Source organism: Anolis sagrei, chromosome 2 (genome assembly GCF_037176765.1).
Source record: "Anolis sagrei isolate rAnoSag1 chromosome 2, rAnoSag1.mat, whole genome shotgun sequence".
In the NCBI taxonomy this organism is placed as follows: Eukaryota; Metazoa; Chordata; class Lepidosauria; order Squamata; family Dactyloidae; genus Anolis; species Anolis sagrei.
The window spans coordinates 211,321,995-211,336,388 of NC_090022.1; the positions used below are offsets into that span (position 1 = coordinate 211,321,995).

The 14,394-nt window shown below is 39.9% G+C and overlaps 1 protein-coding gene across 4 annotated transcripts in view; it reads left to right on the top strand.

The window, feature by feature from the left end:
- Positions 1–13,495, top strand: part of SLC24A2 (solute carrier family 24 member 2) — a 108,087-nt gene extending 94,592 nt beyond the window's left edge. For all 4 annotated transcript variants that reach the window (XM_060762437.2, XM_060762442.2, XM_060762438.2 and 1 more), the window contains 3 exons: positions 6,387–6,476; positions 7,322–7,488; positions 9,655–13,495. In XM_060762437.2, coding sequence (XP_060618420.2) covers positions 6,387–6,476; positions 7,322–7,488; positions 9,655–9,904 — 507 coding nt within the window. In that variant the 3' untranslated portion in view covers positions 9,905–13,495. The remainder of the gene's footprint in view (positions 1–6,386; positions 6,477–7,321; positions 7,489–9,654) is intronic.
- Positions 13,496–14,394: the final 899 nt, after the last annotated feature.

Consider the following 14,394-nt stretch of genomic DNA (forward strand, 5'->3'; position numbering starts at 1 on the left):
GTTGATTCTCTTCCTCCCAATTATTTTCACTCTCCGTTTTTCACAACTATACAAAGAAACCAGAAATATAGTGGCACAGGCAATCTTAATTATTAGTATTCAGTGATATATCTTGTAGGATCTTTTCTGGTTTCTTCATAGATGCTCTTCCAAGTCTTCCTGACAGCAGTCTCCTTTCTAATTAATTATTGAGCCAAGATATAGAAAAAGTGAACTATTTCAGTGCCCTCGTCTTCTACTTTATGTAAATCGACTATGGATGGTATTTTTGTTTACTTACTGCCTTAAGTGTTGCTGTGTTTATTTGCTGTCTTTTATTTGTTGTCTGTAGTGTAACTTCAGTATTGTTACTAATATTTCTTTGGGAGCTACTAGGCGCCATGCAAGCCCAAAGAGTTAATGCAGGATGCAACACAGCCAGAGCTAAGCACTTGTAAGTCGCACTGATTTCAGCCAGTGCATGTGCTTACCTCTCTCCCCCTAAGATCTTAAGTGTATAATCTTTGGTCAGATCACACCCACGGTCTCTGCAGAAAAGGTGACAATAATTGACAGAGAAGTCAAAGATAGGCAAGTCACTATGTCTGCTTACATAAGAGGCTTTTGTCATTCAATCCCCCTGTTTCATTAACAAAATTTTGGAAGAAGTCTTACAAAATAGCCCTCCCATGTTGACCTACAGCCTCCCAAATCTTTTTTCTTGCCAAGAAAGGTGGGAAAAACAGACACTAATGATATAAAGATAGAGTTGTTGCATAATGTTGTTTGAATGCAAGGGCTAGACACACTAAAGGCACCAGATATTGTCCTCTCTTGGGTGCTAAGCAAGGTCAGCCTCAATTAGTACTTGGGTGGGGGACTGCCAATCGTATACTAGGTGCCGTAGGCTATATTTCAGAGAAGGGAGCTGGCTAAATCATCTCTGAGTTTTCCTTGCCTTAGAAAACCCCGTGAAATTAATAGCAGATGACTTGAAGGCACATATACACATGATGCTAAAAAAAACATAATTAAGGAAAACTCAATTGGTAGATAGACAGTTTATATGGAGCCCCCGGTGTCACAGTGGGTTAAACCGCTGAGCTGCTGAGCTTGTTGACCAAAAGGTTGCAGGTTCAAATCTGGGGAGCAGCATCAGCTTCTGCTGTCAGCCCCAGCTTCTGCCAACCCAGCAGTTTGAAAACATGCAAATGTGAGTAGATCAATAGATACCGCTCCGGTGGGAAGGTAACGGTGCTCCGTGTAGCCATGCCAGACACATGACCTTGGAGGTGTCGACGGACAATGTTGGCTCTTCGGCTTAGAAATGGAGATGAGCACCACACCCCAGAGTCAAACACAACTGGACTTTATGTCAGGGGAAAACTTTTACCTTACATGGATAGAGGTGAACTGGGTGGCCTTGTGGTAAATTGGCAGGGAAAGAGGGAAATAGACAGTCCCTTGAAAGTACAGCACTCTTTATACTAAATAATATTTGTGGAGGCACTGAAGCTTTATAGTTTCATTTTGTGAGCTTTTGTATTACATCAAAACTGAAGTGCCTCTTTGCACACAGGATGAACTGCTGCTAGTATCCCACCTTACAGCTTTATCTTGACATAGATTCAAAGGAAAATGGTGCCTGCAGGTTGCCTCTCCGTATTGTTTTCGCCACTCCAGCCTATTATTTGACTGCTGACCAAGCTTGAACTAGCTTAGCTTAGATGACCCTGTTTGTATTTTAAGAGCAGACAGGATCACAGCACAGGCTGATGTCACTGTACAGCTCAGCACATGCGAGATGAGAAGGTTAAACGGTTACAGAAAACTTGTTTTCTCGGCAAGGCTGGTACAAGCCGGTCCCACATAAGGGCAGCAATGTTTCTGTGGGTCTTCTGTGTCTTATTTTTATATATCTCTTTGAGAGATTGTCTCCAATCCTTGTCTTTTGGGAACAAGGCAATATCACTTTAGAAGCCACTGAAGATGATCATTTTGTTCTCTCCCTTCCCATATCACAGAATCACAGAATTCAATGAGACCCCCAAGGGCCTTCCAGTCCAACCCCATTCTGCCATGCAAGAACATACAATTAAAGCACTTCTGGCAGATGACCATTAGCCTCTGTTTAAAAAATTCCAAGAAGAAGACTTTCATCATGCTACAAGGCAGTGCATTTGATTGTCAAACAGTTCTTACCATCAATAAATTCTTCCTGATGTTTAAATTGATTTTCTTTTTCTGTAATTTGAATCCATTGATCTGTGTCTTAGTCTCTGGAGCTGCAGAAAACAAGCTGACTGCATCTTCAATATGATCCTTTCAAATATTTAAACATTGTTGTCATGTCTTCTCTTAACCTTCTTTTCCCCAAACTAAACACTTCCCAAAAGGCATTGCTTCCAGATCTTGTTAGCATTAGGTCATGGTAATAATATGCTCTGAGAATCAACTAATGTTTAGTTTCGGAATTCTTTATGTATAATGGGCAGTTATAGGGTTGATATTCCTTATGTGTATTTTTTAAAGCAATGATTCCCAACCTTTTTTTGACCAGGGACCACTCTCCAACACTAGTACCAAAAGGGTTACGAATCAGTTTTTGTTCAGCTTTTGATTCAGTTTGGTTATTTGGGGTGCTGATTCAGAAAATTGCATTGGATAGACCACATCAGCTCTAGTTCCTGATACAGAGCATGTACCATCCAATAGTCCCCATCTGTGGTAGTAGTAATTTTTTGTGGGTAGTCAGCCTCTCCCCTCCTGACATCCCCATTGCCTTGGCACTATAAAAAGGTTTCATGAGACCAGTCACTCTCGTTGCCATGTGGTTTCGAGGCAACTGTATAATAGTGAGGCCATGGACCATATTTTCATTCTTGCGGACCACTGGTGGTATACGGACCACAAGTTTGGAACCACTGTTAAAGCATTGAAAATACTTATGTATATTTTTAGAAATTATCCAATCAGTTCTAATGACCATATTTCTTCAATTGTAAGATGTCATCGATTGTAAAACGCACCCTAATTTCAGTACCACCGCATTTGATTCTAAGACGCACCGCATTTTTAGAGATGTGGTGTGTCTCTAAAGGAGGGAAAGTGAGACAAACAATTGAAGAAACACAGTAATAATTCAAGTGAAATCTAAATCATTTTTATATAACAAACATTTTCCGGAAAGAAAAAAATTGGTGGCCATTTTAGGAAAAATGTTTCTCTCTGTTAAGGACAGTCATCTCCTTTCTGGTAGTATATTTTTATAAACACTTCTATTTCCTTTTTAAATTGATTTTTAATTTAAAATGTGTGCCCAATTTATTAGGGAACTTTCTAATTGATTAATCCGATAGCACTGTGTAACAAAATTTGAAAACAAAATCTGTTCCTAGTTTGAAAGTGTTATTTCCTGTTTAATTGTGTGGTACTTACTTTGAACATCATTGTTATACTCCAAAAACTATGTTGAATTGGTTAAGATTCTATGAGATATTCATTGAAAAACTTTAGCAAAGTGTGCTGCAAGATGTCCTGCAAAACCAAAGGTTTTGCAGTTTAGTAAACTTTTTCCATGTTTTAATGATAGAACCAATTAGGAAATGATGTTTGTAACCCAGGAACAAAAACTGTGTTGCATAGTGTAGCTAAAGATGCTAATGTTAGTTATTAGGGTTGTGTATTTCAGGTGAATCGCTATGCATTTCTGCTTGCTGGGTACTGGAAGCCCCCCATACCCATTTTCCAGTGCCTCCCAAAAATGGGCAGCTGCCAAATGAGCATTTTTGTTCAGCATCCAAAAAAAGGCTCTTGTCGGTTCCATGGGGAACTTATAAGGCTTCCTTTTCCCCTAGGAGACTTCCCTTTCATCCCTTCAAGGGAGCCTGGGTGTCAGCAATGGGGTTAAGAAAGCAAGCACCCTATCCAACCCATATGAGGGAGGGGAAGGGAGGACCTTTCCATATCCTTCATTAAGACCTAGATTTTAAAAAGCATCAGTTACCACTCTTAAGTTTCTGGAACATTTCCCTTCTGTTTATAGAGGAAGAGACTGGGTTTCTTGCTTCTTACAGCTGCTCTACTCTAGAGGAGAGACAAGCATGTGGAATTTCCTTCTCTCCCAGAACTAGGAGGCATTTTAAGGAGACCCAGGGAAGGAAGAACAGTGATTGGGAGTCCGTCAAGCTATCCTCCCTGGACTACCTTTAAAATCCCCTCACTTGTCTGCAAGGCTGCAATCTCATTTTTGTTTGAGGTTTTGCATGCTTAACGTTGTTTATGCTTTCTACTCTAGAGGAGAGGTAGGCTTCTCTTATTGTTTGCTGGGATTACTACTATTAATAATAACCTTTTAGAAGTATTTCCTGAAGGAGAGGAAAGAAAGGCGAAAAAGAAGCTAAAAGGGTGAAAGCCTCCAAACGCACGCACCCCACCCACCATCCCTCAACAGGTCCCCAACTCCCAGTCAGTCCCACTAAATAAAAAGAATCAGAAAAATAGAAAAGATTCAACTGTGATGCTGAATAGGGGAAGAGGAGCCGAGATCAGCTCCTGCTTGCTTTTGTGTCAGGTGGATTTTCATACCGGGAGGGCCCTAACCGTTATGAGCTCCCAAAGTGCCGAAGGAAATGGAGGAAACAAAATCTGTGCACAACTCTATTCGTTATAAGTTATTTTGCCCTAAAATGTAAGACTGAAGTAATATGAATTGTTTGGATGTAGCATTGAGTATCAGCTGTTCTGAGCCCATGTACTCTGGAACTGAATCCAATTGGTGTTGCCAAGATATTTGTTTGGGAGGAAAATAATACTTGTCAGCATGTCCTGTTTCCATGACCACAGCCCCGCTGGCTTGTAATAATGGCAATGCTAGGTTCTCTCCAATGCACTTAATACAAAAAGTCCTATTACAATAGCCCTATATGTCTCCCAGAAGGAAATGTTCAGGAGGAAAATTGCTGATGGATAGTGTCAAGTAATCTCTTCAGGAGCATTTTAAAGAACAGTTTTGTCATTCTCCCTGCCATTACATAGTTATTGCATCTTCCAATTCATCAAAGGACAAATGGTCCAGGGACTTGTTTCAAAAGGGCAGAAGACAATAATGTTCAGTAAAAATCAAGGACCAATTCTCAAATACATTCACGATTACATTGTGGTAAAAATAAATACAGAAGTATTTGTTATGGTTATTTCTAATGGCTTTCAAAGATTTAGGGAGACAGAATGGTAGATTGGTCTGACCAGTATGAGTTTGCAAAAAGCAGACAAATGCCAAATTATATAAGAAATTAGGGTCCATCTATACTGTCATAAAATTAAGTTTGAAACTGCATTATATTACTTACTTAGGCGATTCCTCATTGTCCAAGTATGATGGCCTTCCAAGTGTAGTGTCTTGGCTGTGGATACGTAGTTGACTGTGGAGCCCTATTTTTGACCCGCATGTTCTTCGTGGATACGTAATTGACTGTGGAGCCCTATTTTTGACCCGCATGTTCTTCATGGGCATTGGTCTCCAGGTGTAAGGTGCTCCTGGTCAGGGTTGGCTTGATGCCATTCCTCTTGGCATGTTTCTCCCTTTTGCCCTCCATTTCACAGCACTGCTGGTCACAGCAGACCTCCAGTTAGAGTGCTCAAGGGCCAGAGCTTCCCAGTTCTTGGTGTCTATGCCACAGTTTTTATATAGTAAGTGTCGACTCATACAATGCAATTTAACTGCATTGGACTCCATTAGATGAGTCTCCACTGACCATATAATGTAGTTTCAAACTGCATTATATGATAGTGTAGATGGGGGTCTTAGATGCATCCCAGCCTTTATTCATAGCACCCTTTGGAATTTAAGGTTTCCAAATAGTCCTGAATTGAGTTTCTTTCCAAAGGTATGTAACCATTGAGGATGCATCTACACTGTAGAATCAGTACAGTTTGATGCCACTTTAACGCCCAGGATTCAATACTGTAAAATTTTGGGATTTATAATTTTGTGAGGTATCAGAGCTCTTTGGCAAAGAAGGCTAAAGAACTTGTAAAACTATACACCCATGTTTCCACAACATGTAGTCACTGTTCTGTGATTCCAACTAACGAGCTCAATTTTGAGACCTGTTTAGTGGCTTAACAGTCATATTGTCAATCAGAATTGTACCTCCTCTATTTCATGTATTAAAAGCACTTAAGACAACACTTCACTTTTCCTTAAGACAACACTTCACAGCACTTGCCATTTTAAGAGTGGATTGTGCAGTTGGTGTCCAAAATCTAGAACATTTTAATAATTATTATAGCTACGCACTTGGCTAGAAATTAATTTAGGAAAAAGTATCTGAAAGTGGTCTCCAATGGAAAAAAACTTTTAAGAAGCCATATCACTCATCCTTTCCATTCTTTCTGTCTTTCAGACATCCAAGAAGTTTTTTCCTTTCACATTTTTTGGATCAATCTCTTGGATCGCAGTATTTTCATACCTAATGGTCTGGTGGGCACATCAGGTAAGTTGGAAGTGGATTTGCCCTCATGTTTTGTCTGTGTTCAGTGATTTCAGTCTGAGCTCAACATTGTCTTGCAGGCTAATTGTGGCTATACACATATACAAGAATATATGATACTCAATTTTTCCTCTTGCACACTAAAATCCATGTATGAAGACGTTAAGTCCCATGCTGAACTTCAGACTTTATACGTAGGCATTTCATTTTATACAAAAGTCCCATTCGTTCTTTAAGTTTCTACTTGGCAGTATGGCAGGCATTGAAAGTTTGGGCCCAGGGATGGATAAGTAAGTACTGGGAGTTGGAACTGTTTTTGCTGCTGTTTGAAGTTGTGTTCCAAAGTCTCAACAGTACTATCAAAGCATAGGAAAAAAATAACAATAAAGCAGTACACAGCATAAATCAGACAATAAAGCAGCCAGAAACCTCAGCACTGAAGCCAAACAAAAGATGAATAAAAATTGAGGCATAAAAGGCATCCCGACTTGTCCCAGCGGTGAGCTTTTCCAGAAATGGAGCATCGCTACCAACCAGGCCTCATTCATTTTCCTCGCCTCCAAAAAAGTGAAAATTCAGGAGAAAGACCTCTGAGAACCAACTTTGAATTCAGGCAGGTTCACTGGGGAGAAGACCTAAGAATAGGCCCTTTGAAATAATTCAGTCTTGCTCAGATGTCAGAAAGTTAGTAAGGAAAGTTCTGTCACCAGTTTGGGCACTTGAATTAATCATACCAAGAAAAGAGATGCCCTACATGCATGGAATTCCCTGCCCCTATCCCAAAATTGAGAAAGATTTGCAATGAAGTCTCTTGCTCTTTCTGATTTCATGAACTCTTTGGTGCTTAGGTTGGAGAAACCATTGGCATCAGTGAAGAAATCATGGGCTTGACCATCTTAGCTGCTGGCACATCTATCCCTGACCTCATCACCAGTGTTATTGTGGCACGGAAAGGACTGGGGGACATGGCGGTGTCCAGCTCTGTGGGAAGTAACATCTTTGACATCACAGTGGGGTAAGTACAACCATTAAAAACCACTCTGCTGCAACTAAAGAGCCAGCGTAGGAAGGGTGGTTTGAGTGCTGGACTGCCACTCTGGAGACCAAGATTCAAATCCCCATTTGGACATAGAAACCCACAGCATGATTGAGCAAATTGCACTCAATCAGTCTCAGAGGTAGGCACACTCCATCTTAGCAAATCATGCCAAGGAAACCTTAGGATCACTGTATGTTAAAGTGACTTGAAAACACACAACAATAATAAGAACAGAAATTAAGATACAATGTCATATTTTATTTATAATAAAAATTAAGTATATTTTACTAAGTAAACTCTGTAATAAATTGCAAATATTCATATCAGGACACCAGTAAGTGGTGTGCAATGTACATTGGTACGTAATGCACGTTGATGTGCAATGCATATTAGACAATTTCTCAATTATGCTACATAGTCATGCGACAACAGCCCTGACCAGTGACAATTTCTGCATATGCAACTCGACTTATAAAGATGTAACTCCCATACAGGGTTCCAGCCATTAAATCTTAAGAAAAGGAGGCAGACCCAAGGCATTGATAAACAGCTGGCAGCCCTTTGAGTGGACTCTGACCCACAGGCAACTAATAGTAGTCTCACTACTCTTCTAACAGCTGGAAGAGCTAAATCGAGGAGGATTAAGTATACAAGCTACTACCACACCAGGCTTCAGGCATTTTGCCCATAGGTGTTGTGAATTGAGCTAGCCCTAGCCATGATTAGCACACAGCAGTTTCCAGCATCTTCAGTAAACACTATAGAGACGTATCTGTTACTGCATAGTATCCAACAGTTTGGTATTGTGAAGCAGTACTTTAATAGATCAACTGTGCTAAGAGATAACCGTGAGGAGGAAGTATAAAATTTCTCTGTATAGAAAATCAAGTGATTTTTCTGCTATATCATGTTGGCTATAGATAGCCTTTTTGTCACTGAAAGTACAAACTGCATAGGAAAAGGAACTTCTATTTTCCACCACTTGAACCTTGAATTTGGAATGGAGTGGCCTACAAAATTGCAGAAACTGGCCATCTTTTCAGTGTATTTCAACTGCCAGTTTCACTGTTGATATCTTCTTCAGGAGTTGGAAGTGTTATCTGCGTATCTTGCCTTGTCCCTACTCATTCATAGAAATCAGCACCATCTCTTTATATCGAAATTTTAATGGGTTTCATGTGATATGATTTCAAGTTGTCACCTAGAGTTTTAAACCTACAAGGCCAATTTCAATGGAAGTCCTACCTGGATTTTTTAGTCACCATTAACTGTAGTCCTTTTTATTTCAGTGAGTTAGGGATGGAAAGAACATTCCAAAAGGGATGGAAAACATGTTTCTCAACTGTTGGGAAACTCTGACATGAAAAATTCCGGAATGACAAGGATGTTTGCAGTTTTGAGATTTGTTCTGTGCAGATTGTATTCTGGACATTTTGCACAGAAAACATTTTCGCACAGAAAAGAACAGCTTCTGTGCAGAGAACAGAAATATTATTTTTGTATAGAACATCCTGCTTTCTGTGCAGATTTAATGCAGAATAAAACTTGAATTACCTATGGGCTTTGAAAACTGCAGTTTTTGAAGACTTTCGCACAATGACAAGAAAACTACTGAAATTACTTGTTGCTTAATTCAATAATAAATTTAACCAAATAGGTCTACTTTAAGTAGAACTGGAGTAGTACAAGGAGTCCTCAGGTTATAAACATCTGACTTACATCCAACTCATAGTTAGGAATAGAAGTGAGACAAAAGGAAGTGAGAGAAATTGGCCCCTAGGAAGGGAAGCTCACTCCTGGAAGAGTTATCATGAGGAAACGGTGTCTCAACTGAAGCTTTCACACAAATCCTTGTTTCCACAACAAGCCATTTTTTTTTCAAAATTGAACTATCACAGGACAGAAATAGAGGTGAAACTTCAGGGTACAGACAGCAAAACAAACACCATGGAAGTATTAACCCTTCTTTAGAAATATATATATATGGAGTTACACTTGAAAAAATGTACTTGTTCTGACTTACATATAAATTCAACTTAAGAACAAACCTACATAAGCTATCTTGATCATAACTTGGGACTGCCTGTATTTAATTCACAGTCTGTCTTCTTCAATATTTCCTATGGTCTTTTTCTCCTGCAGGCTCCCTCTCCCGTGGCTCCTCTTTGCTATAATAAACAACTTTGCTCCTGTGGCGGTGAGCAGCAACGGGCTCTTCTGTGCGATTGTCCTCCTCTTCATCATGCTCCTCTTTGTCATTCTCTCTATTGCGATCTGTAAGTGGAACATGAACAAATTCCTGGGCTTCACCATGTTTGGTCTTTACTTTGTGTTCCTGGTTGTCAGCGTCATGTTAGAAGACAGGATCATTGTGTGCCCTGTATCCATTTAACAAGATGACGGTGCTGTTTCTTGAACATGGCAAACCGGAAACAGACAAGAACAGAGAACCTCTCATGCAACCCAAAACAAGCAGTATCTTTAGTACCCTGCATTTAAAACATTGGAGACAAGAGGGGCTGGAATCAGATGTGGACAAGTTCAGCCGATCCATTTCCTGGTGCTGAACAAACATCAAAAAATGGCTGGCTGCTACAGAACATGCTCCTGGGCCAGTTCCACTGCTTATCTGTTGGAGGTATTGTGCATGTATTGTATTACCAATGTTCAGCTTTGTATGTATGCTACACATAGGATCTGTTTCCATATATTTCTTCTCTCTGCCTATATACATGCCACTCGGAGAGAAAGGGAGCAGTATTTATCAACATACAAATGAAATGTGATGTTACCTATTCATACAGGCTGATGGAAGAAGTTATCCTATACTAACAGCACAAGCAACATAGCAGAGGATTGAGCAGGATGGCCCTTGTGGTCTCTTCCAACTCTGTGATTTGATGACCAGAGAAGGCCAATCTTCTGTCTGCAAGCAGTGTTATTTCTATGTTTTCTGCACATGATGTGGAAGGTTTCGAAATTAAGCCTGTAGCTTTGGAAACCAAGGTGTGTTGGTCCCTCAACAAGTAGGGGGATAACGTTTATGGATCCAGATACATTTTTCAAACAATATACAACTCACATTATCTTGCATTCTGTCGTTTCGAAATGTAGAGGTGCATGCTCAGCATTACTACAGCCTCAAGTGACTCCTTGCATGTGTGGAGGCATTATTAGAGATCAGATGTCACAGAAATGGGCTTCATGTTGCTTCCTTTACAATATTAATCATGGCGAGAGCCTGCATTTTCAGCTGCGTATTAGAGATGATGAGTAAGCAACCAGTGTCCATGCATGCGTGATCCCACCACATAATCCAATACCACTTGACTTGTTCTGGCTTCCTTGCAGAGCTTCTGCCTTTTTATTCTCCCTATAAACTGACATTTTCCTACAAGGCTATCTGCGATCCTTATAGATAAAACCCACACTAATGATTTGAAGTATCTTCTGCCATCCCCTGATCATCCAAGTAGAAAATGCAGGTACAAAATAAACTCTTTTTACTAGTACAGCAGTAATGTAAGATGATTGAATCATGTTAATGCTACATCCATTAGTGTATTTGCCTCGTCATATGAGAGGCGAAAGTGACTTCCACATAGCTTTTAAAATAAGAATTGAAAATTGCTGCATGAAGGGGACATTCTGTATGGTGCTTCATTTTCTGATATGTGGTACTACAAAGCTTCAGAGTTCTCATATTGCTTAGTCATATTGCCTAGTCTGCTAAATTTTCAAAAAGGTATAATACAGGAAGAAAAAAACATTCTGCAAAAGTCGGATAATGGGCTTTTCTAAAATGGACAGGAAATGCTGAATGGAAACCACATTGGCTCATAGACAGCTTGATCCTGCTCACATGCAAATCAAAGGAAGACAGACCACTCTGGTATCAATGGGGGAAAAGAGATGTTAAATTTGCTACACAGCATTAAATAGATCGCTTTCTCTTACAATATATGGTTTTCTGTGAGCGAGCAGATGGCAACTACCGAATGGCATATGCTCTGTATCAGAAACTAGAGCTGATGTGATTTATCCAATACAATTTTCTGAATCAGCACCCCAAATAAACAAACTGAATTTAAAGTTGACCAAAAACTGATTTGTAACCCTTTTGGTACTGATGTTGGAGAGTTGTCCCTGGTCAAAGTGGTCCCTGGTCAAGTTGTCCCTGGTCAAAAAAAGGTTGGGAAGCACTGGTTTAGAAGGTATGGAGAATGAGGTAGCAAGGAAACACATCAAACTTCAATTGGTCCTCTATATCCATGAATTCAACAAGTTAAAAATATTTCAATTTTTTTTCCAAAAAACAAAGTTTGATTTTGTCTTTTTGTATAAGGGACCCCATTTTATTATATCATTGTATATAATGGGATTTGAGCATTTACAGATTTGAATATCCTTGGGAGGGTCCTGGAACCAAATCCCAGTGAATACCAAGGGACTATTGTGTCATCTCTGCTGCCCTAGTAGTTTCTCTGCAAGTAATTTCTTGTCCACCAGCATCTCAATGATCTAGTCTTTGCTTGTTGATGGCTTCTATGTCGGTGAATACTCTGGGTTTTAATGTAGCCTTTTAAAGGAGCTGTCCATGGTGCCAAATGCTGTCCTCTAAGGTTCAGTACCTTAGGTAGCTTCTTTAAAGTTCAGGCTAGAGTGGGCTCACCACCAACTCCGATTCTGGTTGTTCCCTATAACATCCATTGCTATGAAGAAGTGGCATGATTTTGAGGATACTTAGGACTTTACTAAATACTGAAATCAGGGGTAAGTCTACTGCACTCACACACCTTTCCTATATTGCTCAATGTTTTGGTCATTGCTGCCTGATTCTGCACGTATTTGTTTAGAAATTTGCAACCCAGTTCTTGGTTTATACCTGAAGCCTCTATGTTCAGCAGAACTTCCTACTTTCTAGATAGGAATAGGATTGCAGCCATAAGTACAATCCATAGTAAGTGTGTAAATACTTTCCATGTTCAAATATCTGGATATGAATGTGAACACCCACCATTTGCATTTATGCTTATCAAACAGCCATACCACATGACAAAATTCATATTAGTTGTGTTAGTATTATGGAGAAATATAGAAGAGGTATGGAAAGGGGAAAAAAAGTTAAAATATTCTGATTTATTCAAGCTTCTTGGCAGAGGGTTGGACAGGATGGCCCACGAGGTCTCTTCCAACTATGATTCTATGATTCCATATGTCTATAGAGGTTTTCAAAATGGCTTCTCCTAATCTCTTTTGAAGGCATTACTCCTGTGGAAATTTGTAGTTCAAATTATGGAATGCATAATTCCAGTGTGGTTGTTTTGTATGCAGTATGGTAATTTGGACTACAATCCTAAACATTGGATTGAGGAGATAACATCCCATTGAGCTTGGTGGACATTATTTCTGAGTAAACCTGCACAGAATTTTGCTTAAAAGTCTTACACCAGAAGGGGGTTGCAATTCCTAGCCAGAAAACATCCTCCAGGACTAGCAGAGTAGATATTTTAGATAGGATTTCCAATTTTAAAATCTTAGTATTCTTGCTCAGTAGCTTCTAAAAAGAATAATGTACTGACATTGAGGAAGGATGCACATTTCCTGTTCACCAAGGCAATGTGTTCAGTGGCTAATATGGGTTGCTTGGCCATTCAAAACATATTGCTTTCATCATAAAGATCATGGCCTTCAATACAAACTCATCTCCGCAATAAGAATGTCCAAATTGTATTCAGTGCATCTAGGAAGAAATCATCACACGTCACTTTATAAAGAGCCAAATCCCCAGTAAAATTTGGAGATCTTTCAAAGAGAAGATGATGATTAAGGTTTTAGGATGCATGTCATGGGAAGAAAGGCTGAGGAACAAGGCAGGCATAGCCCTTGACGAAGAAATGAATAAACTAGCTTTGCGAAAACACCATTTGGGGAGACAACTGTGCAGGAAGCAGTGGGGGTGGCTGGTTCTGCAAAAAAAGAAGTGACATTTGGAGGGGACAGAGAACCTTTATGGGAACAAACAGTTCCAGCAAATTACTAGCGCTTCCATTTCACAGAGGTGTTCTTCATTATGCTATGTACGTTCCACCAATTGGTTTCCATATCTCCAACCTTTCTTGCTGTTTCAAACATTACATTGTACTCTTGGATTACTGGGTGTCTGTTGCCAAATAACAGGTTAGTTATCTGGAATCAATATATGGAATCGGAATATGGACAGGTTGGTTAACATTCTGCATTGAGGGACAAAAATATGGAGATGTAAGGTGCATCAAGACTGTAGAATTCATGTGGTTCGATACCACTTTAACTGCCACAGCTCAATGCTATGGAATCATGGGAATTGTAGCTTTACAGCAGGTATGAGCAAACTTTGGCCCTCGAGGTGTTTTGGACTTCAACTCCCACAATTCCTAACAGCCGGTAGGCTGTTAGGAATTGTGGGAGTTGAAGTCCAAAACACCTCGAGGGCCAAAGTTTGCCCATGTCTGCTTTATAGGGTCCTTAGCCCAAGTTACTCACCAAACTGCAGCTCCTAGGATTCCGCAGCATTGTGACATGGCAGTTAAAGTGGTGTCAAACTGCATTCATGCTACAGTGTAGATGCACCCATTATGATGTCTCATCCTGCACTTTCTCACAGCCATTTCAGAGGCAGTGGAGCAGTAAAGTGTGATATGTCCAGCCCTGTTTTTGTTGAAAGAGAGGCCAATGCAGATCTAGCAAGAAGATGAAATTTAGTGCTTTGAGGTTTTTTTGCCACTGTTGATTCCCCAACACTATGTTGTGCTAAAGACTGCTGGTGTCCTGTAGATAACAGGGTGCTTAATTCCTTTTAAAAAAAAATAGGTAGCAGGCTCCACCAACAAATTACAATAT